Raw genomic sequence first — 25,247 nt, 5'->3', positions numbered from 1 at the left:
ATAATAGTCAAACCAGAATAGGCATCAAGTGAATCTTACTGCCTTCAAAGTAGTTGCCTATACTCTGATACTTAATACTATCATACAGAATGGAACAGAGTCAAATCAGTCAAAACAAGATAGTGGGAGTATTACAGGATTTCAAATCATGTTAATGGGAAATCAAAAAAGTTATTATAATATATCCTGCTAGTTTTTTTTTTATTTTTCCCCTTAGTTTAAAAAAGAAATAAAAAAAATTAAATAATTTTTTAATGAATAAGGGAGAGGTTGACATAAAAAGGGCATAACAACATAACAATACAGGCCAAAGCATGACAGTTTCAACAACCTAGTGCTTCACCACCAAATAACCCGACTTAATAGTAATTAGCATAGTGTCTTTTTCCTTGAAATATTTGAATACAACTTCATATGCTATAGCATCAAACATATCAAGACCGTGTAACACCATTCAAGTGGATGAAAGCATTGTAGAGTATTTAGAACCAGCTAACAGAAAAATGAACAATGGTTTCTATATTGTCACTTTGCCTATAATAATTTTTGTTTATACTACCACATATGATAAAATCCAGCAAAATACAACATGATAAAACCAATGAAGACGGAAGAGCCATAGTTTGGTGGGGCTTTAAAACAAGATGGTATTAAATCAGCACTAGCTATTATGATGTCTTGTTTTCTTCAAAATAGCTGTTCATTGCATCACAGGCCATAATATCAAACAGCCCAGAATAAAGCCATTCCAATTAATGAGTGAAAACTTTATAAGCCTTCAAGGCCACACAGTGGGGAATCATGGTTACCACACACTTTTATATATTTGAATCATTTCCTACACTAGGGAAACTATTCGGTGTTCACAGATTTGAGTTTGATTTATTTCACTTATGAGTATGGTTTCAAGCTGCGCCCATTTATTGATAAATATCTCAATGTGATCCTTCTTTATAGCTGAGTAATACTCCATTGTATAGAAATACCACAACTTCTTTATCCATTCCTCAGTTGATGGACACTTGGATTGTTTCCAAGATCTGGTGATTACAAATTGTGCTGCTGTAAACATAGGTTGCACATATATCACTGTGGTATGATGCTTTCCGTTCTTCTGGGAATATGCCTAGAAATGGAATAGCTAGAACAAATGAGGTTTCCAATCCCAGTTTTTTGAGAAATCTCCAGATTGACCTCCACAAAGGTTGTACCAGTCTACACTCCCACCAACAGTGCAGGAGAGTTCCTTTTTCCTCATAGCCTCTCCAACACTTGTGTTCTTGGTTTTCTTGATCCTGGCCATTCTTTCAGGAGTGAGATGAAATCTCAGTGTGGTTTTAATTTGCATTTCCCTAATAACCAGTGATGACGAACATTTTTTCATGTATTTATTTGCCATTTGTATTTCTTCATCTGAGAAGTGTGTATTCATCTCAGATGCCCATTTTTGGATTGGGTCTTTGAATTTTGGGGGTCTGAGTTATTTAAATTCTTTATATGTTTTAGACAAAAGTCCCTTCTCTGAGGGGGAGTTCACTAAGATCTTTTCCCAGTTTGTGGGTTTTCTTTTCACTATGCTGGAGATTTCTTTTGACATGCAAAAACTTTTTAATAAGAAGTGGTCCCAGTTATTGATCCTTGGAAGTATTTCCCATGCGGTTTGTGTCCTGTTCATGAATTCTCTACCTACCCCTATGTCTTCAAGGTTTTTACCTAATTTGTTTTCCAATAGATTTAGTGTTTCTGTTTCAATATTCATATCTTTGATCCATTTAGATTTTAATTTAGTATATGGTGATAGGCTTGGATCTAGTTTTAGTTTTCGGCAAATGGAGAGCCAGTTTTTCCAACACCATTTATTAAAGAGACTGTCATTCTTCCAGTGAAACTGCTTGGCTCCTTTATCAAAGATAAGGTGGTTGAGTGTGTTTGTAGTTGTGGTTGTATCTTCTAATCTATTCCATTGATCTTCAGCTCTGTTTTGATTCCAGTACCATGTTGATTTTACTACTGTTGCTTTGTAGTATAACTTCAAGTCAGTGATTTTGATGCCTCCTGCCTTGCCTTTGCTGCTTAGAATTGCCTTTGCTATTCTAGGTCTCTTCTGGTTCCAGAGGAATTTTAGGAGTGATTTCTCTATATCTATAAGGTATGTTGATGGTATTTTTATTGGGATTGCATTGAATCTGTATAACAGTTTTGGGAGAATGGACATTTTCACAATGTTTGTTCTTCCTATCCATGAGCATGGGATTTCTTTCCATTTTCTGAGATCATCTTCAATTTCTTCTTTCAGTGTATTATAATTTTCCCTGTATAGGTCTTTCACTTCTTTCGTAAGAGTAATTACTGAAAAAGAGAACTACAGGCCAATCTCCCTAATGAACACAGATGCAAAAATCCTCAATAAAATATTGGCAAATAGGATGCAGCAAATCATCAAGAAGATTATACACCATGACCAAGTGGGATTCATCCCAGGAATGCAGGGATGGTTCAACATATGTAAATCAATAAATGTAATCCATCATATCAATAAAGCCAAAAGTAAGAATCACATGATCATTTCTATAGATGCAGAAAAAGCTTTTGATAAGGTCCAACATTCATTGATGATAAGAACTTTACAGAAAATTGAAATAGATGGTCTTTACCTCAATATAATAAAGGCCATCTACGACAAACCAACAGCAAGTATCATACTAAACGGCCAAAAATTGAAAGCCTTTACTGTAAAATCCAGACAAGGATGTCCTTTATCACTACTCCTATTTAATATAGTACTGGAAGTACTAGCTAGAACAATTAGACAAGAGAGAGAAATAAAAGGGGTAAAGATAGGAAAAGAAGAAGTTAAATTGTCATTGTTTGCAGATGACATGATACTCTACATAGAAGACCCCCTAAACTCCATTGAAAGACTCTTAGATATAATAAATAAATTCAGTAATGTAGCTGGATACAAAAATCAATACTCAGAAATCCATGGCATTCCTATACACTAACAACAAAATCACAGAGAGAGTAATAAGAGAAGCCACACTCTTCACGCTAGCAAGGTTTGTGACTTTTAATTTAAAGCCCTCAAGGAGTTTCTTTCCAGCTGGACTGTAGCTCGCTGACCATGAGTGATTTCCATGACTCTCATCTGGCCACGGTGGGAGTGTAACACTGGGAACTTTGAAGTAAAGGTGGCCTGTGGCTGCTCTGAGTCCCTGGTTAGAACAACCAACCCTTCCCAGAATAGCAAGCACTTTCTCCAGAATGGCAGGTGCTTGGACTGCAGGCACTCACCAGTGGCTGCTTGGCAAAGCATGCATGCAGGAGCAGACCGTGAGGTCTTCAAAATCAGGTTCTTGACCTGCAGCTCAAAATACAAGTCATCCATTCTACTGCCATAGCTCTCCCTATGCCTGTTGGGGTCCCCAGCTTTCACTTGGTCTCTGTAAACTTGGTCTCCCTTTCCCATAAGCCACAAACTGGCTGTTGGGGGGAAAGTTCAGGTTCCTCTTTCCACACTGTGTTCTAATCCTTCAGTTTCTCTGTAGGTTTTAACCTTCCCGTGGGACCCTTCAGGGTTCTTAAAGATAACTTGTTTTTGTTTTGTTTTGTTTTGTTTTTCCTTCCAAGAGTTGTTATTTTTCATTGTTTGGATTCTGGATCTGAGAGGTTGACTAGCTGTGGCTTACCACTCTGTCATTTTCCCAGAACTCCTCCAAATAATTTTTAAGTTAAATCTTTTTTTTTAAAAAAAAAATTCCTTTCTGTTATATAACCATAATTAATAAGTAAAAATTTCTAGGGAGAAAGGTAAATAACAATTGAGTAATTTTAATAGAAAGATTAGAAACTAAGCAAGATAGAAGTGGCAATGTGATAAATTTAAAAATAAAAACAATTCACAGACTCCATTTAAAGAGCCACCTCTGGACTTACAGTAGCCAAAGAAAGAATTGAGTAACTTGAAGACTCGTATTAACACAAGTTACCCAAATTTAAATGTAAAGAGAAAAAGACAAAGATGGGGAAAAGAGAGAGAGATAGAGACAGAAAGGGAGAGAACACATTCAGAAACCATAATGTCAAATGATGTAACATAATTTAGTGTCACAGAAAAAAAGAGAGAGAATGAATGGAGGAAGAGCTGACATTTTCCAAAATAATGAAAGGCATCAAATCATAGACTAAAATTCTTCAACTACTAGAAATAAAGAGAAAACTTTGAAGGCAGCTGGGGGAAAAGATATGCACCCATTAAATATAAGCAAAAACTATCAGAAGTACAGCAGCCTTCTTGTCAGAAGTTATTCAAGGCAGGAGACAAAAGAGCACCTTGAAAGCCAATGGGGAGCAGCTATCACTCAGAATCCTCAGTTAGCAAAGGTGTCTGTTAAAAGTGAAAGTGCAATCTAGACTATTCCAGATATTCTAAACAGCAAAACCACAGTGGAGGAATTCATTACCAGCAGCTCTGTATTTTGAGAAACATCAAAAGAAATCTAAACGAAGGGAAATGACATGAGGCCAGAAATTTTGTCTACAAAATAAAGAACTGCACAGGAAAAAAATTTGAAAAAGAAAGTTTACCCAAAAAGCACATTTTTCTTATTTTTATGTAACTGACAGTTTAGAGCAAAATTGCAACAGTTGGCCTCATAATGCATGCAAAATTTAAATATTTAAACAAATTTAAATATTTAAGCAGTGCAAATTTTATGAGAAATTATGATATATGACTCCTCATGGTACACACAAATTTGCATAATACTAAATGAAAGCACAACATAAGTTAAGAACATACACTATAAATCCTGAAAAGAATTAGAAAGAAATGAAATACAAGAAGTAGAAATAATTAATAAGCCAATAGCAAAGACAAAAGTGAAATCATAAATTCAATTAATCCAGAGAGAAATGGAGAAAGGAACATAAATGAATAAAAATAAATCAAAGCCATTAAACCAATGGTAGTTTTCAATCCAATGATATCAATACTAACATTACATTTGAATTGTCTAAAACCCCAGTTAAAGTCCATTCCATCTTAATGAGTTTATCTTCCTGTACTGTATTCTTAGATCCAGTTAATAGTACTACATCTTCCAGAAACAGCCAAGCCAGGAACCTGTAACACATCATAGATTTTCCCTCTATCTTTCTATTTTAATACTTAATACATCAAACCTCAATATGTTACTTTATAAAGTATATCTCAAATCTGGATTCTTCTCTCTGTCCCTATGCATATTTATATACACCAGATACTGACTGAGTCTTTTTCAAATTTCTGCAAGTTTCGAAACTAATGTAAGTGCTAATTCCAGTACAGGATCTACCATATTGATGCTTCCTGCCGTAATTAAAGAAATCTGTTTAAAACACATATTTGAAGACTATCTTAGCAGAGTTTTCCTCACCAGACACAATATCCAAGACCCACAATATCCAATACCCACAAAGAAGGAGAAGTTTAATTTTGCTCACAGATTCAGGAGGTCTGGCTCCACAGAGGGTGATCATGATAGAAGGGCACTGTGCGGCAAAAATGTTTGGTCCCTGGTAGCCAGGAAACAGTGAGAGAACAGTATCAAAGAGGAAGGGGCAAAGGAGCCAGATGTAAACATCAGATATAATCAACCCTCTGCAAACACCAGACACACCCAGCAGTGTATTTTACTAATCTAGTAGGCATTTCCTAATCCGATTAACTTGAAAATTCAAGATCATCACTCAAAAAGCATGAACTTTCAATCTCTGATAGTATAAAGGAAAAAGTGCAAGCTCCTTTAATTGGTGCATGAGACCCTCAAAAGATCAGATTTTTCTTGTGTCTTCAGCCCCATGTCTTCAGCCCCGTAGCATCACTCCTATTTGGAGCTTTAGCAATGACACACTGATTTTATCTATACAAGTCATATAGTTTCTCCTCTTACTTTGCTCACCTGCATAACTTTGCTTATATTTTTATCTGTGCTAAAATCGATGCCCCTCACCCCTTTGCACTGGCCAATCCTTACTAATCCTTTAGATCTGTCAGCTGCCTCTTTCTCAGTTTATCCCCCCTGCACCACCTTTGTGTAGGAAATGGAAATCCACATTTGCATTTGCAAACCTCCTCCAGGAGCTGTAGTGCCTACTGTGAATCTGCCTTGGTTTTGCAGAATTACAGGTTCCTAGAATCTCTCACAGAATGTGAATGTTTAAAGGCAGGAATAATGCATGGCAGTCATTAAGCCTTTAAAGTGTGCCTTTTGTTCCCCAGGTCCTGTTAATTACCATTTAGAAGCAGCTTATTTGCAATGTACTCAATTACTTAGGTAACTAAATAGGTTTTTACTGATCAGATCTAGCATCATGTGCTTAATAGCAATGAACAAGCTCAGCAGCGCGGGTCCATTGAGGATGTGCTTACAGAAACAGGCTTATTTAAGATGAAGCTCCAGGGGGAAAACGGACTTCTCCGGGAAGGTACTCTAATTGTTCATATGACCACTCAGACCTAGAGAAACGTCAGTAACCAAAAGAGAAGATCCAAGCAACTCCAGCATGCAGTCCGCTCACTCCATTCCTGCCAGGAAAAGCTTCCCAGTGCTGCTATTTTATTAGTCACAGCCCACAGCTCTCAAGGCCTGCTCACACTCTCCCCCTTTAGCGGGAACCCTGACATCCCAGGGTCGCGATGGAATTCTTCTCCTCCAGGACTTAGACACTTCTGTTGTGTGCCTAAGTGTTACCAAGGCTCCTTACGTCATTTCCAGTAGAGAAACAAAAAGGCAGAGACAGACATGCTGACATAAGACTGGAAGGGCGACAGACACTTGCTTGGGAGGCCATATCATAAAAATGGTCAACAAAGGCTTCAGGAGGAGAGGATACAGCTAAATATTGACACAGAATTAGAATTTAGCACACTGATGAAAGGAGGGTGGTCATCCTGAGCAAAGGTCATTCTGAGTTTTGTGCATTTTTGAATGCACAAAGAATGTTCAATCCTGAAATGCTAAGTAAGGAAGAAAAGAAGCAGCTATGCATTTGGGGACACTTTAATGATATACCATAGATCGGATCATTTATAAACAGAAATGTATGATCACAGAGTTCTGAGGGCTGAAGACACGCAGCCTGAGGCTTCTGCAGACTTGATGACTTGATTTTCTACTTCCAGGACGGCATCTGGATCTCCACAGGGTGGAAGGTGGAAGAGCAACAGGACTCTCACAAGCCCGCTTTATGCAGGCATTAACATTTCATGAAGCCAAAGCACTTATAACCTAAGTACCTCCCACGAGGCACCACCTTCTAGAATTAGATTGCCCACACGTGAATTCTGGGAGTCACATTCAAACAACAGCAATAAATCATGGAAGGCTTTTACACTTTAATCCGAGGGTGTCCTGTTAACAGTAAAGCAAGGAATACAAATAGCTTCTTTGAGTTGAACAGACTTGCAATTATAAGGGTCCTAAAGATCAATTAGGGCCTCCAGAGTAGGGAATGAGTGGGTGGAGGGAAGACAGGGCCTCATGTCTGTTCATTAGATTTAAAAAGGGGAGACACACAGTAAGTATTTTTAAAAAAAGCACAAAATATAAAAGGGAAAACACAGGTTGATGAAGACCATAAATATGACATGCAAGCATCTAGGTTAAAAGTCTGTCTTATCTCAAAGTTGCTATGAAATATAAGGACAATATTTTCTCCTCCTTGGTTTACTGATCTGTATAATGGGTATATATCTAAGAGTTTCTTGTGAGATCAAATAAATAAATACTTCTGAATATTTGGAACTTTGCCTAGGATATAATAACTGCTTCATAACATTCCTGGCAATCATGTTCGATATGTTTGCAGCCTAGATTATGAAGTGTAATTTTACTTTAAATCATGAAGCTTAAATGCAGGTATATACGATGTCATCACCCGGGAGATAGATCCCTGAAAACTCTGTCCTAGTTTTGTAACTTCATATGAGTCTCTACTTATTTTAAAATTTTAAAACTTGCTGTGTTCTGTTTCATTTTGTTTTATTTTGCTTTGTTTTGTTCTGTTGCATACAAACCTTCCCAGATCACACAGTCACCAGCCAGCATGTGCTAAGTACCTAACGCATACCAGGCCCTGCTCACAGCCCTCAGCTCCCTTCTACATGACACTAATATACTCACTTCCGGGTGTCACAAAAGTAATTTAACCAAGTGCCTATGATTTTGCTCTTGCTATTTCCTCTTTAGTAGTGACATGACAGAAAAAACATTGCACACCCCCCGAAATGGAACTGTGAGGATCTTGGCTTCAAACCCAAAGATGAAAGCTGCTCCTTAGTAGACTGCACCACTTTTGTTATGTAGTCTGAACCTAGCCAGATGCCTGCTCCATTTCTGAGTTGACTCCTTTGAGCAGAATTACACAAAATAGACAAAGTCTAGCCTGTTTCCCAGCAGAGGCACGCTTGAACTTTGAGCTTAATAACTTATATTAAGGAGAGAGTTGACACCTGTCTTTTCTTTGTGGAGCCAGAAGCCAGGCTGCGTGTCTTCGTAACAACAGCGAAGACTTCATTTCAGCTCCCCTTTGCCTCCCACCACAGCTTAGGCGGGGCACCCTAGTGAATAAAGAATCTACACAAACCCGCATTGAAGACGTGCTGAGGGTGCTCCGCAGCCCTGACCACATCCACTGATTGTCTGCAGTCAGTCACAACTTTACAGCTACAAGTCAATTTCCTGTATTCTACCCACTGTATAAACAACTTCGTCTACCTCCATCTGCTGACAGCAGGCATTTACTCTTTCCAAAATGGTGACTCCATTTCCTGTCCAATAGCTCCTAGATGCAATGAGTCCAAGGTTCCCTAGTGGCACTTAAATTGTTGCTGTCTCCTGGGGTGAATGGATCTCCTTTGGGACCAGAAATTCTAATCTTTTGAGCATAGAAATAAACATAAGGAAAAACAGAGCTCTCAGTACAATACAGGTAGTGACGTTAACCAATGTCCTTCCTTCCTTTCCCCTCAGTCCCCAGATATATACGTACTTTATGTTAGGAACACAGCAACATAAATGAGGCTCTATTTGCATATCCAGTATTCTTATGAGTAATACCCACCTTTTCAGGGCAGGATCTGCAGGCTGGCCTTTCATCTGTTGGTTCAGTGCTCTGCAAAGATAGCTGCTTCCAGGAAGTATAGATCATGTGCTCAATCCACACCCCCTTCACTATGGAGTAGGCACTCTATTGTCAGATACTACATTGTATGGACTTCCATTCTAGTTGGGAAATGTGAAAACCCCAGAGAGTAATAAGCGGTGTTGACTGTAGACCAGTGGATAGGAAAGGCAAGTGCATATCCCAAATAGGTAAAGCACCAGGATCATGACTAGCCTTTGCAGGACAGAGGGGTTCAAAGCCAACTTGACACAAAGAAACAAGTTGGTCTTTTCAGGACATAGTCCCTTTTGAGGGGCTCAGTGTTTTTTGGGAGCCACTGAAGCTGGAAATTGACCACATATGTAAGGCTAGGGCATGATCATCCCAAGAACAAAGAATGCCCAGGGAAAGCCACATGAAAAAGCTGCTTCAGCCCAGAGAACACCTAGCCCCAAGACAATCTGAGCAGCGGGTTACTAGCACAACAATATTCAGGTGACATTAAGTGGCTAAAAGGTATAAATAAATGCCCCTGTGGTGAGTGGCCAGTTCCTTTCCTCTCATCAGGAGAGTAAGGGCTCCACCTGACCCCAGCTTTGTTTCCTTTATTTTCTCATCCTTTCACTGTCTTTCCCCCTGGGAACATCTAGAGCTGTAGCCAGCCACTACAAGTATTAGGCTCCATTGATGGCAAGCTAGACACCTAAAGACAGCAGTAGCTGCATGAGAAGTGGCAGTCCACCTTACTGCCACTGTGCCATTCCATATGCTAAGTCAGTAACGAGGTGACCAATGAGAAAACTTGATAATGTCAACTGTACATCATTTGTCATTTTTTTTCTCCATGCAAAGTACCAAACAAATGCATTGCTTGCGGATCCATGCTTTGGAAAAATCTTCCTTAGCTGTCTTCCAAGGCTACCCTGCATGCAGCTGTAATGTACTAACTTTGTTCTACAGCTATATAGTGAACTAAACCATGTGTCAGCCATGATTGGGTTGCACCTACCACTGAACCATAAATGTGAGTGAAGCAGACCCACTGTTCAACCTTGGTAGGTGATGTGGGGACATCTGGTCTACTTGCTTATGCTGCTTACTCTTGTGTGGGCATGATCCATGCTACTTCCATATCTCAGGGACTAGCTGTTGGCCCTGTCTGACCTGGTGATTTCCTGAGCATGACAAAATTTAGCTCATAATATAGTCCACACCCAGCGTTTCCATTATCAAGCATTCCTTCAATGCCAAGGCTCAGAAACAGTGTGGGACGTGTTTTCTCAAAAGGCCTAGAGTTCTCCACTGCAGTTGACCTAGGACTGCTCCAGAGCTCCAGGCTGCATTCTGATTTTCCCTTTGGGTGTTCCTCTACTCCAAATCATTTCCTCTCCCACTGGCATTGCCCACACGGTACAGTCTGCTGAATTATATGCCCCAACTAGTAGAATTATTTACACTTCAGTCCATATATGCTGTGGAGCCCTTTCCTGCTGCAGGCCCCCTCAGGGCTGGCTGTGAGACTTCTACATCATTTGGCATGGTCCATGGCCATATAATTGGATGTGGGATGCAGTGACTCCAGAACCCAAGGATACCTAACAAGCTCTGCCTCTCTTCATTCAGATAAGAAATGTAGGATATAGCAATTTGTATTGTACTTGGAGATGGGAAGGTGGGTACTTTCTAGCAGTTCCTCACTGCTGAGTCATGAAAATTTCACTGATGTGGCATGTTCCGAATCTTCAGAGTCTGTCTTCCACCTTTCATAGTGTGTTTGTCTTACCAAGGCATGTAATATACTGAACATCTCTTTCTTGGCCTTTCACCAATATAAATGAATTAAGATGATATTCCGCAGTGTTTTTAGGCCTTTGCAGACTATATTACAACAGATGTTAAAAGAGTTAACATACCTAAGACCACAATCATCTGCTCTAACCAAGGCACCATGCCTGCACTGCAACTACAATCAAGACGACTACTAGTTCAAGTTTGTCTCTGTCTACACTCATTCTCCAAGATCTATCGTGTCAGTAGAGACCAGACTGGTGAATTGAGCACTTTCCTTTAGGCCTCCAAGGCTGGCATGGAGATAACAACATGTGGTGACTCCAACTGTCAAGTACATTTATTCCAAATAAATCCTCCTGGGCTCGGACAAAGACTAACAAGAAGGGAATCATGCCACCGTGACCAGGATTTCATTCATTACCTGGCCTCAAAGATTCTACTCTAAAAGTGAGCTGAATGATAGGTCTCTGGGTTTCATGTCAAATCTGACACTTTGCCTAATAGTCCACAAAATGTTTGTGTGATTCTCTTTTTTCTAGTATATAGTCACCCAAATATTCATGAGTCCTTTGGGAAGGCCTGGGGGAATCATGATATCACACACTTGTCTCTGTGACCACCTGTCCTTTCCTTGTCTACAGATGGAAACCTGGCTGAGGCTTTGGGTGATACCAGTGCACCTCTACCAGTACATTTCTGGTAGTCTTAAGTGCTCTGTCTTCTGACATGCTCATGGAAAATAATTATCTGGTGGGTTTTCTAGCTTCACGGAGAATACACACCATAGCTGGTCAATTCCTGCAGCAATTTCATTCTTTTCTCCACTAACAGGGCAGCCTTGAAATTTCTATTTTACTTAGAATGAATCATCACTTTCTCCAGGACTCAAAGAGCTACCTTAGCATTGAGCTTGACCTGCCTATGGGGCCCCCTGTCCTAAAAAAGTGACCACAATTCATTGGCAACTTGATTATCCATCCATCCATCAGTCAGCAGAAAGTCTCTAAAGTACATTTAGAGAAAGACTCTGAGTCCCATTACCAATTGGTGATGTCTGACATGGAGGGGTGAGAAAAAGTTTTTAGAGATATATCATATTTTGCTATTTCTATTCTAGAGATTTGTGCAGGTTATATAGAGTCTACAACTATAGAACTGAATCTAAACTGCCCCAGATCAAAATAGCTGACCTTAGTTTCAGTTTCACTGTACACTAGTCCAACCAACAAATTTAATTAAATGAATAGAGTGTGAGCTTCACTTTTTGCAAGGACAGATATGAAAGTAGAAAGGGGAAGAAAACACTGGAGTCTGAGGTAGGGAGACAAGAGGCTTAAATTGTAGAGTGAAAGATACTGGAAGGGGAATTTTGAAGAGTTTTCCAAAGGTAAAAGGTAAATTTGGGTTTTTCAACATTGCTGTCTTCTGGATCTCACAAAGCGCTTGCTTTGGGACAGGTCTACACCCCAAAAACTCTTCTGTGACTTAAAAGATCAATTCAGTGGTTAGTTTGCTTCCCACTCGGTCCACTGTTGGAATCCTCCAGTGTGGCTACATCTGAGCGGGCAACAAGCTCCAGCAATAAAAGCCAAGGGCCTCCTACCGTATCTTGCTTTCCTCACTGGCCAGGTGTCCAAACCAAGAGAAGTAACATCTCCCTGAACTTCACCTCTGATGCAGCACAGCCATAAACGAGACACTGTTACTAAGAGCTGTGTGTGTTTTTGCTAGACTCTTTCACAGGTCTGGTCAACATCTTGACAGACATTATCTGGAGGTTCACTGGAGACTTCCTGGCGCCTGACCTGGTCTGCCGAGTGGTTCGCTATTTGCAGGTAGGTAGCACCTGCCAAACACGATGAGACAAACTGACACCAAAGAAAATAATCTAAAACCCAGCTCTCCTAGGCGACAAATTACCACTTCTTCCTACGTGAAACAACAAGCAACATTTATCAGATTTTTTTACTATAATTTTGTAGTTTAATGTAATTTTGTAATTGAATGTCATGTAATTTTGCTAAAAATACTACATGTATCGTAAAATACAAATAAGAAATTATAGAAATAAAAAGCACTTATATTTCAATCATCAAGTAGAATTTCTGTCCATATTAAAATAATTGCCAGAAAATTTGTCAATTATCTTAAAATTGTCTGTTATATTTACTATTTACCTCTCAAGCCAACCTAATGCTGTTATTCAAATAACAACAGAAAATAACTTTAACAATTTCCTATAAATACATATTGACTATTTAATTGCCATTTAAACTATACTTTTTTTTCAAATATCTGTTGATTTTTTTCTTCTTTAAACCTACCATTACATCTTTTCAGTTAATTTATAACTGGAATACTTATTATTCTCTACATTTTTCCAATATCTATTTTTTAAATATATCTATATTTTGCCTAGCAGTAGGCTTCAACATAGATCGTGTATCGTGCATATATAAAAATATGTATAATTAATTTAAAATATTACATATTCATTGTATATTAGTATCCTTGATGCATCATCCATCTATAAAGCACAAATAAGACAACTCAACTATACAGGAAAAGAATGGACCACTTAATAACTGGTACCAGGGTTGATGTGTTGTTTCTAAGACCTTAAGACTATATTTCCATTAATGTACTTCTATGCTGATATCATACTTCACATCTAAATTACTGCAGCTGTGAAAATACATAATGCATCTATTCTCGATTCCCTGCTAGAAAACCCTCCTAGATTCCACTTTTTAGAAACATTGTTAATGATCTGTATTCATAAGCTAAGCTATGATTTTTATCTGTAATGTCATTTTCAGATCTTGGTAGCAAAGTTATTCTATTATGCAAGTAATGGATATAAAACAGTTATAATTTTGATCTTTTTGCTTTAAATATAACCTTTAAAATATGACACTTCTTTGGGGTAATTTTTTAAAACCTATTTTGATTTCTTCTTGAGGATTGATACTTCCTTGCTGAGAAATGCTTTCAGTTGCTCTTTATTAGTAATTCATTGCTTAGTGTCTTGGTTACTTTTCTCTTGATGCTAGGACAAAATTTCCAACACCCAAAATTAAAGAAGGAAAGGTTTATTTAGCTTACAGTTTTTGGAAGTTTCAGTCCATAATCAGCTGGCTGCAAGGCAGGGTGGCATGGCACAAGGGCAGCACTTCAAGGCAGCAGCCAGAGCAAAAGGGGAGAACAAGCCTCTTCCCCTCCCTTATATGGTACACCGGCCACCCCCACCCCCACTTCAGAGTGGGTGCAGGACTCACAAAATCTCTCTGCCCTCCCCTGCACATGAGGGCATCCACAAAGCAAGAACCCGAGGTCCTTACTGAGTCTCTCAGCTAAACTTCTAAACTGCTCAAGTTGACACATGTATCAACCATAACACTTAGATACAAATTATGACAAAAGGTAGTAGTTTAAAACAAACATGGTGGGCAGACAGATAAAGCCTTGGCATAGGTGCAAACATGTTTCTTGGTGCCACAGTCTTCGGAAGGCTTCACTGGAGCTAGAGAATTCATTTTCAGGAGGGATCACTCACGTAGCTACCATGGCACCTGATGTGGACGGGACACTCATGCCCTCTCCACAGGGACCTCTCCAGTGTTCCTGTGTCCTTACCGCATCTCAGCTGGTTGTTCCAAGATAAATCTATCCATCTGACAGAGGTAGACGTGGGAATGTATTTTATGAGGCAGCCTCAGAGCTCACACCCTCATCTCCATATTGTTTTTGGTTGCAGAAGACAGTGCTGATTCAGTACTAGAGAGGAAAACCACAAGAGAAACTAATATTAGGAGGTAAGGATTATTGAGAGCGTGTTAAAGATTGAGAGCATGTTAAATCCCACGTATCTCTCCATTGTTCAAAGCATATTATCACTTATTTGGGCTCCAATGGTCAACTTTAAAATGACTTTTTGACCCAACAATACTCATAGCAGTAGCATTCCTAACTATATTTGCAATGAATGTTAAGATAATATTCATGTAAAATATATCTTGGTGACACAGCAGAACATGTCAGGGGAAAAAAACTAATAATTTCTCCATAAAAGCGGTAATAAAACTTGCAAAAATTGTCAGAATCAAAATTTTAGGACTCTAGAAGTTAAACAAATGTGTGCAGCTATTGAGAGAGCGTTTCTTCAAGAGCTGGCTGAGTCTGAGGAGGAAGAATGGGCTTAAGCCATTTTAGCTGGTATTATTCTCGTCCTCCAGCACCCAGCTTTATGGCAGCCTTGAAAATTAACAGCTCTCATTCTTGCTAAAAACAAGTAGTCTGGCAACCACTAGACAAAACAGACTAGGGCGTGAGTGCTTTCAAAGCCGCGTTCTTGGGACTCTGCCGTGGTGCCACGTGGCTGGCGTTTCCTTGGAACATCCTAGTCACAAGGCTGAGTGTTTGACTGTATTCAGGACTTTCCCACTGTGGTAATTTTTTCCTCTGAGCATTTGTCAGAAATAATTACAGGCAATTGACTAACTTCACAGACGCCTGAGTTACTGGGCAACTGTTGGCAAAGACAACAGACTAACTAAATCTTAAGATACAAGCTGGGTGATAGGTGTGCACTTTAAAAATCTGTCTGCTCCCTGAGACTCTTACAGACCTAGTATATGCCCGGGAATCTGTCCAGGAGAATAGGGAAGGCTCTGAACTGTAACCCTTGGCCAAATTTGAGGAATTTAACAAATCCTCTCATGATTAAAAAAATTGGTAAATTGGGTACAGAAGGAAAGTATCTCAACACAGTAAAAGCCACATCTGCCAAGGTCACAGCTAACATCATACTCATCAGAGATATTTCTTTAAAATCAAAAACAAACAAATTGTGATTTACCCCCCTTCTATTCCATAGAACACCTGAAGTTCTAGAAAAAGCAAGCAACCAGGAGGAAGAATTAAAAGACTTCCTAATCATAAATGAAGACACAGGTCACAGATGACATGATATTGTATACAAAGAACTCCCTAAAGACCCTATCAAAAAGACCTGTTAGAATTAGTAAATTCAGTAAATTTGCAGGATACAAAATCAAAATACAAATATCTGTAGCATTTCTATATGCTAATAACTCACTACCCTACACAGAAATCAAGAAAACAACTCTATAATGGTTATAAAAATATCACATAATAAAAGACAGGAAAAAAAACAAAGCAACTTGGTTAAGTATCAGATACAGTATCTCTCTGCATACTGAAAAGTATAAAACATTGTTTAAAGAACAGACAAATAAGTGGGAAAATATCCAGTTCCTGGATTAAAATTAATATTATTAAAATATAATATGACCCAAAGTGATGTGCAGATTCAATCCCCCTAAAATCCAATGATATTTTTAGTAAAAACAAAATAAATCCTAAAATACATATAGAATCACAGAAGACCCTCAAATAGTAAATCAGTAATAAGTAAAGAGAGAAACTAGAGACATCACATTGTTTGGTTTCAAAATATACTGCAAAGCTTTAATAACTGTTTTAGTGAGGGTTCACTGGAAGAACTGAATCAATAGAAAACACAAACTTAATTATACAAGGAGATTTATTAAGTAGCCTTAAAGATCAGAGGTAGAAGAGCTCACAGTGGCCTTTTGCACAGTGGAGATCTGGAGAATCCAATGGCTGCCCACCCCTCCCGGGGTGAGCAGAACAGGAGGGGTAAAGGATGCAGCAATCCAAGACCAAAGGCCGGGAAGCTCTATGGATGGTTGCCCATGTAAATCTGTGTTGGAAGGCTAAAGAACCTGGAAACCTGGAGACGGATATCCAAAGGGGCAGCAACAAAGGAGATACCCATTCTGGAGAGTGAAGTTCTCCCACAGGAGCACACTTTCTTCTCCTGCTCCTCTTTACTCTATTCAGGTTAAAAAGTCTATTGGTTGGTTCCAGCTATAAACAGGGTAGGTTTCCCACTTCGGTTTGTGGCCTACAGGTCAATTATCCACAGACACACCTAGAACAGAGATTCACTATTCTTCTAGGCATTTCTTAATCCACTCAAGGTGACAAATGACTAACAGCAAGGTGTTTGCATATAAAACAGGCACATTGACCAAAGGAATGGAAGAAAGAGTCCCTAAATAAAGATATATATTTTTAGCCTAGAATTCTTCAAACAAAAATTCGAAGGACATGCAACAGTTAAAAGATACATCAAAAAAAAAATTATCCTCTTTGATGAATGGCACTGGGAAAACTGGACAACAGCGTGCAGAAGAGTGAAATTAGATCCTTTCTCACACCACATACAAAATTCAGCTCAAAATGAACTAACATCTTAAATGTAAGGTCTAAAATCTTAAAACTGGAAGAAGAAAATATAAGGGAAAATCCTCATGACATTTGTCCGGGCAAGAAATTTTTTGAATATGAACTTAAAAACATAGGTAACACAAGCAAAAACAGGTGAATAGGATTATATTAGCCTGATTAAAAAAAAAATTCTTCTGCATAGCAAAAGAAAGAATTCCATGAAATGGTGAATATGTGTTTGCAAACCACATATCTGATAAAAGTATCATTACCAAAGCATTAAGAAACTCACCTGGGTCAGGGATATAGTTCAGCAGCACAGTGCCTGTCTGGCAAGCATGTGGTCATGAATTGAATTCACAGTAGAAAGAAAGAAAGAAAGAAAGAAAGAAAGAAAGAAAGAAAGAAAGAAAGAAAGAAAGAAAGAAAGAAAAGAAAAGAAAAGAAAAGAAAAGAAAAGAAAAGAAAAGAAAAGAAAAGAAAAGAAAAGAAAGAGGAAAAAAGGAAACTCACCCAACTCCACAATGAATGCAATAGTTTTGATATGGCAAAGGCATAAGCCTAGGTCTAGTGAACCCATCCCTTACTTTTCTATCATAAATTTCTGCTTTAGCTTTATAGCAGCCAGCTGTGCATCTCAGTACCTTTCGCTGAGAGATACAAGAAGCAATTTATGTGTTCACCCCTTGGTATGATGAACAGCAAGGAGTATGCATGTGTACAAATGTGTCAAAACAGGATTTATACCCACTTTATGGCACATCTAACTGCTTTTGCATATGTTATCCAAGGATCACAGAGGAACCAATGGAACCATACCACTCCAGAATTTGTTTTAAAAAAGTTTTCTTTTGATTTTTCTGTTAGAAGTTGCCCAGTTCAATACAATGACACATGAAAAAAACAGATCTACAAGTTTTGGAGAAGGTCAAAAATACATCACCAGATTACTTACAAAAGATGATGAAGAAGATCCATTATGGTAAAATACACACTTTAATAACAGAAGAGTAAGTAGTGTGGGTGAATGATGGTGATAAGGACAATGACAACTTTGCCGCTGGCCATATGAACCAAAGTTCCTGTGACAGTGAACTGGAGTAAGAATCAACTGATACACAGGAATTCAGACCTCCTTGATTCAGATGACAAAAAACAAAAGGTAGTGTGATTTCATATTTGACTAGCTAAAATTTTATGAAACGGACATGCAACCAAATGGAATGCTCTGATTTTACAAGTAGGTCCAAAAGTATAATGAAAGTCTTGGCAGAGGTGAAATGTATTGGACAGAATGCCAGCACTGCCACTTAATGTTTAATTGTAACAGACAAGATACTACAAATGCTGTGAAATACACAAAGGATGAAATGCAAGTAAAACATTCTGTGTGCACCTGTTATGGATTAAGAACTGGTGGTCAACTTAATGCCAGCTGGATTACATCAGCATGGCATTGAGTGAAGATGCTCCACCTGAGGAAAGTTGTCAGCATAAATAGGTGGAGAAGAAGGGAGGTGTGGAGTGTTGAGGCATTAAGGAAGCATTGTGGGTTCTCCCACGAGTTGCTGTCTGAGCTGTTGGTTCTCCTGGAGAAGCTTTGGTCCTCACATGGGGCACTGCTTCCTGGCTCCAGAGGGGAAGACATGTGCTGCTTGGTCTCCAGGATGAACTTGTCATGCTGCTTCCTGGCATGTACTGGACTGTGCTTGTTGTTGGATGAGCTTGGGCCTCCATGTCACTGAGGACAGCTGTGGTGCCCTTCAGGATAGCCTTGGTCTTTGTTGTGAGTATGACTTCTCAGCTCTAGCGTAAAACCCTCATTCCACTAGCACAGCTGCTACATCCTGCTGGCATACTTTCTGGCTTCCACCACTGACCCTTGGGTCTTCCCAGCACGGATCCGTAAGAGAGACTGGCGTGAGTCCTTGTGGGCTCTGGACATCCAGTTGGACTCGTGTGAGGCATTGTCCTGAGCTCTGGGTTTTTATCTGGACTCATGTGGGACATTGCCATGGGGTTTAGGCTCTTGACTAAATAATCTATGTCTTTGCTGTTGCAGATAGATGTCCTGCATTTTCCTGTGTTAACTTCTGGTGAACATTATAAAAATATTATAAACTCCGTGTCCTAATCCTAGTTGTTCTCTGTGTACAACCCCTAACTACAACAGCACCAATGCCCATTGTTCAAAAATGTATTTATTATGTGACCTCACTAGCTGAACTGAAAGCATCAAGGGTACTTAGCAGGAATTTCTCAAGGTGATCAGTGTATGGAACATGCTATTGTATGTGCAGGCTGCCTTAGAGGTGATAACTGAAGCAAAGATTATGGGGTTTTTGCGTGTGGAGTGCTATTGGTATTTTCATTGTGACTCACATGGGAATTTTTTCTGATATTCTTTTTTAGACCTTGTACACCAAAAACCAATCAATGTTAAAAATGTTGATTTTTTAATAAACACTCTAATATTAAAAGCTCATTATGTTTTTGTTATATTTTTTCCTTTTAAGTACTCACTGTTCTATATAATAAAACTCATAAAGTTAAAATGAATAATTCATCAACAGAAGTATTCTAAGAATAAATGTGGGTCTAACTGACCCACTTTTATATACCTTGATGGCAAAATTAGTCTCATGGTCCAAGGGCTACTTGTTTGTTCCCCACATGTCCATGTGGTTACAGGCTTGAGCCTAAGAGTGCAAGTATTGTATGTGGAAGTTTAAAATGTAGGGTCTAGTGAGAAGTCCTGGTTTGAGGGGAAGTATGCCCATGGGAGGTCATTCTTGTGTGACTCCTTGAGTTTTCGTGACATCTAGAGAAAATATACAATAACATCTCACTAAATAGAAAATAACAATAAACATGGGGGACAGATGAAGCACAACTGTCCAGAAACTTTGGAGTTGAAAAGTAATGTAACTAAATTGAAAATTTCATTGGCGATGTGAGAACCAAGCCTGCATGAGCCTTTGAGGGATTGGCCATATTCAAAGTGTAGCAACAATAAAACAACCCTTCAAGATTGAAGGCTGAAATGCCATACACTTTCTCTAGCTATGTTGTAGTAAACCAGAAGTCAGTTGCAAGAAGTTTGTTTGAAAATAACAAGTGGGCCAATAAACCACAAATAAAGTTACAGATATTTTGAAATGAAGACAAAACATGAAAAGTTCATAGGATACAGCGACAGTAATAAGGGAGTTGTTTATAGCAATAAACTTCTGTGATAACAAAGAAGAAAGTACACAATCTCTTCTGCAAAATAGGATTCAAGACAACACCCACTAACTCATTCTTATTAACTCATGAAACCACCACTCTTCTAATTCCAAAATCCAAGACACCACAAGAAAGGAAAACTATGGACCAGTATCTTTTATGAACTTTATCAAAACTCTTTGACAAATACCAAATCAAATCCAACCATATACAAAATAATGATATCCCCATTCCAAGTACCCTCATCCCAATTCCTGTCTGGCTAAATATTCAGAGAACAGTGAATATAATTTATCTCATTGACAAAAAATAAAAACGGTATATTCCTGTCAGTAAATTCAGAAAAAGCTTTTAGCAGATTCAACATGCATTAACAGCATAACTTGGTAAATTAGGAAGAGAGACAAAGTTTCTGAGCCAGACCAATAGAGTCACATAATCTACAGCTAATTTTCAAGTCATTGGTAAGAAAGTAGGTGTTTTCCTCCTCAGACAGGGAATGGGCCCTCTCTCAGCCTTCCCATTCAGCACTGCAAGGTCTAGGTAGCTCACAGTGCAAGAAAAAAAGAGATGAGAGGCTTACAGATTCAAAAGAGATAGCAAAATGTCTTTTTCTTCATAAATGCACAATTGTCTATATAAAAACTTGGACCAACATACAAACAAACATATAAAAAATAGTAGACATAGAAGGCAAAGATAACAAAACTGAAAAACACATGAATAATATACAAAGTCAATGTTTTTATCAGAAAGGAAAAATTCAAATTTGAAATTTATTTATTGATATATGTATTTTTTGGTACCATGGATCAAACTTATCTCACTTGCTAGGCAGGCACTTACAACACTGAGCTAAATTCCTGGCCCCAAATTTAAAATTTAAAATAATAAAATTTATGTGACAAAATATGTAAAGGTATATTAAAGAAAACTACAAAACTCTGATAGACAAAATAAAATACAATCAAATCTTGAATTGTGAATAACCTGTTCTGTGAGTATTTCACAAGATGAGCAAACATTCCTAAGACATTTTAACTCAATAAGTGTTTTGGTTTGTTTAAATGTCCCCCCAAAGCCTCATGCAGTCATGGAGGTGGCTGAGTCTAGCATTAGTGATTGGTTCATTGTCTAGCACTGGGATTGGTTGTGTGAGTGCCGCACAACCAGCAGCAGGGAGCTGGCATACATTATAAGGGAGGGAAGGAGATTTGTTATCTCCTTTTTTGCCTTTTTCACTCTTGTTGCTTGCAGACACCATGAACGAGTGCCCCTTAGCTATGCCACCCTGCCTTGGTGGCAGCTGAGTAGGGACTGAAACCTCCAAAAACTGTAAGCGAAATAAAACTTTCCTCCCTTCATTTTGGCTGTCAGGTATTTTTTCTCAACAATGAGAGAAAAGTATTCAATACAACAATCAAATGATATCTTACAATGTAAATAGTACATCTCAGTGAATATTACATGATCACAGCTGGTTTTTCTTTCTCCTCCTCTTGCTGCTTTGATATAAAAATGGTTTAGATTATAAGCAGAACAAATTATTCTTACAAACCAGGGTTTCATTGTGTCTGAATAAATGGGGTATATTTCATGTTCATGGGTAGAAAGACTCAATAATATTAAGATATCTAAGAGGCTGAAGCAGGAGGATCATAAGTTTGAAGTTCAGCCTGGGCTACAAGGGAAGACCCTGCCTCAAAACGTAGATGTCTATTGTGCCCAGTATTACTAATAAGTGCAGCACCACCACAATCAAATATCTAGCAAATTATTTGATGGATATAAATAAACCCTAAAGTTTAACAGGTATAGACAAACAAAAGTTAAGATGTATTTTGCACATGTACCAAGACAAATACAGAATGATCATTATGTTACAAATATTTATAATAAAAATTAAATTTAAAAAATCTTAGGCACAGAATAGCCAACACAATGCAGAAAAGCAGATTGGGAAGACTGATGCTCTCTGATTATTCTAGACATGCTGCAAAGTTCCAATAATCAAGGGAGCATAGCATTAACAAAAGAATCAACCAGTTGGTCAGCTGAACAGAATACAGTGCCCAGAAAGAGTCAACTTATATTTGACAACAAAACAAAGGAGTGGAGAGATAGACAACCCTTTCAAGAAATCATGCTGGGGTCATTGAACATCTACAGGCAAAAAAGCCTAAATATAGACCTTGTACAAACACAAAAATAACCTCAAAATAGACATTAACATGCTGTATTTATAATAATTTATGAAAAGATAATGTATGAAAAGATCTAGAACTTTTGAGTTAGTCTATGAGTTTTCCTTTTTTTTTTATTAGTACTGAGCATTGAACCTGATGTTTTTTATCTTTGTCATCATTTTCTTTTTTAACACCATCTCAATAAATTGGTAAATTCTCCAGGCTGAGTTTGAAGTTGCAGTTCTCCTGCCTCAGCCTTCTAGAGTGCTGGGGTTGGAGGGATGCCCTACCACATGGGCTTAGTCTGTGAGTTTTTAGCAATACTTGTTATGGCTTGTACCACATTATCACCCCAAAGACTCATGCACTCATAGGTAGAATTCAGAGGTGGATGGATCTAGGGTGTGATACTGGGGTTAGGGACATAAAATTCCTAAATGTGTTTTGCATAGTTCTTGGTGTGGATAATGGAATCCTCAGCCTGGATGCAGATGGCACCAGTCAATAGGCTTAGAGCCTGAATGGAATATAAAGGGAGGGGGGAAGGCAGGCTCGTTGCTGCTCCTGTCTTCTGCCTACCATACCATGGACTGTTTCTCCTCTGGATCCCCCTGTGCTATACTGCCCATTCTTGGAAAGAGCCAGTTGTGGACTGAAAACTCTCCATCAGACTGAAACCTCTGCAAACTGTGAGCTAAATAACTTTCTCTACTAACTTGTGGGTGTTGGATGTTTTGTCCCAGCAACAAGAAAAATAACAAACACCAAAAGTATACTAGGAGGAACAAAATCAAATGTTCTAATTTGTGAAAATTAAAAATTAAAGATTTTCTGCAAAATTTTTAGGAGGCTGAAGACAATCCACACTTACCTAGTGGGAATATACCATAATTACCAAGGTGTTTCTCCTGGTATGACTGACTCATCCATCTTATTCCATATGCATGATGATCCCAAATATAACAAAACTAGACTGCATAATTGGTGGTCATGGGCCTATGTTCTCACTGTTGCATGATTATCATGGTAATAAAAAAATTGTGGAAAAAGACAATCCACATTATTGGATAAAATATTAGCAAAATATATATTTCATAAGGGTTTATAGCCAAAGTATACAAAAACTCCAAACATGAAAGAAAACAAAGAATTCATTTAAAAATGAACTAACACTCTGAATGGACACTTAACCAAAGAAGATGGCAAATGCATGCCAAAAAACCTCAGTATCATGTGTCATCAGGAAATTGAAAATTAAAACAGTGAGATATCAGTGTACACCTATTAGATAATGCCTAAAATGTCTGTTAAAACCAACAATACCAAATGCTGGTGAGGTGTGTATTAATAGAATCTCTCATGCATTACTGATTGGATTTCAAAATGGTACAGTTTCTTTGAAAGATAAATGAGCATATGCCTAGAAGTGAAATAGCTGGGTCAAATGGGACTTCCAATCCCAGCTTTCTGAGAAATCTCCAGACTGACCTCCACAATGGTTGCACCAATCTACACTCCCACCAACAGTGCAGGAGAGTTCCTTTTTCCTCATAGCCTCTCCAGCATTTGTTGTTGGTGGTTTTCTTGATCCTGGCCATTCTTTCAGGAATGAGATGAAATCTCAGTGTGGTTTTAATTTGCATTTCTCTAATGACTAATGATGATGAACATTTTTTCATGTATTTATTTGCAATTTGTATTTCTTCATCTGGAATTGTGTATTCATCTCAGATGCCCATTTTTGGATTGGATCTTTGAAATTTGGGGGGGTCTGTGTTTTTTTAATTCTTTATATGTTTTAGACAGAAGTCCTTTGTCTGAGGGACAGTTCACAAAGATTTTTTCTCAGTTTGTGGGTTTTCTTTTCACTATGCTTGAGATTTCTTTTGACATGCAGAAACTTTTTAATAAGAGGTGATCCCAGTTACTGATTCTGGGAAGTATTTCCCATGCAGTTTGAGTCCTGTTCATGGTAGAATTCTCTATCTACTCCTATGTCTTCAAGGTTTTTACCCAATTTGTCTTCCAATAGATTTAGTGTTTCTGTTTGAATATTCAGATCTTTGATTCATTTAGATTTTATTTTAGTACATGGTGAAAGGCATGGGTCTAGTTTTAGTTTTCGGCATATGGAGAGTCAGTTTTTCCAACACCGTTTATTAAAGAGACTGTCGTTCTTCCAGTGAACCTGTTTGGCTCCTTTATCAAAGATAAGGTGATTGAGTGTGTTTGTAGTTGTCATTGTATCTTCTAATCTATTCCACTGATCTGTGGCTCTGTTTGAGCAGAGTCTTATAAAACTGAGCATAGGTTCATCACACAATTCAGCAACTGTGATATTAGTCATTTATGCAAGTAGGTTGTCAATTTATGTCCACAGAGAAACCTGCATTAGACTGTAGAATTTTTATTACAATCACCACAAGCTAGAAGAAACAAAGGGAGTCCCTCAAAATTTGAGTGCATAAACAGACTGTGATACATGCATAAAGTGGAGTAATATTCAATGATAAAAAGTCTACTGAACCATAGAAGGATGTGGCAGAAATTTAAGTGCATATTGTTAAGTGGAAGAAGGCAGCCTGAAAGACTAGTTGTGTGTACTTCTACTGTACTATG

General features: G+C 38.3%; 1 protein-coding gene across 4 annotated transcripts in view; it reads left to right on the top strand.

Annotated features, from left to right (window-relative positions):
- Npsr1 (neuropeptide S receptor 1) overlaps nt 1-25,247 on the top strand; it is a 163,414-nt gene that overhangs the window by 102,186 nt on the left and 35,981 nt on the right. For all 4 annotated transcript variants that reach the window (XM_063233860.1, XM_063233859.1, XM_063233858.1 and 1 more), the window contains one exon: nt 12,670-12,773. In XM_063233860.1, the coding sequence (XP_063089930.1) occupies nt 12,670-12,773 (104 nt within the window). The remainder of the gene's footprint in view (nt 1-12,669; nt 12,774-25,247) is intronic.

Source organism: Cavia porcellus, unplaced genomic scaffold (assembly GCF_034190915.1).
Source record: "Cavia porcellus strain 051 isolate PalLab524CR breed Dunkin Hartley unplaced genomic scaffold, mCavPor4.1 scaffold_23, whole genome shotgun sequence".
NCBI classification, from domain to species: Eukaryota; Metazoa; Chordata; class Mammalia; order Rodentia; family Caviidae; genus Cavia; species Cavia porcellus.
The sequence above is the reverse complement of the archived record's forward strand: the minus strand, read 5'-3'. Positions and strand labels throughout refer to the sequence as shown.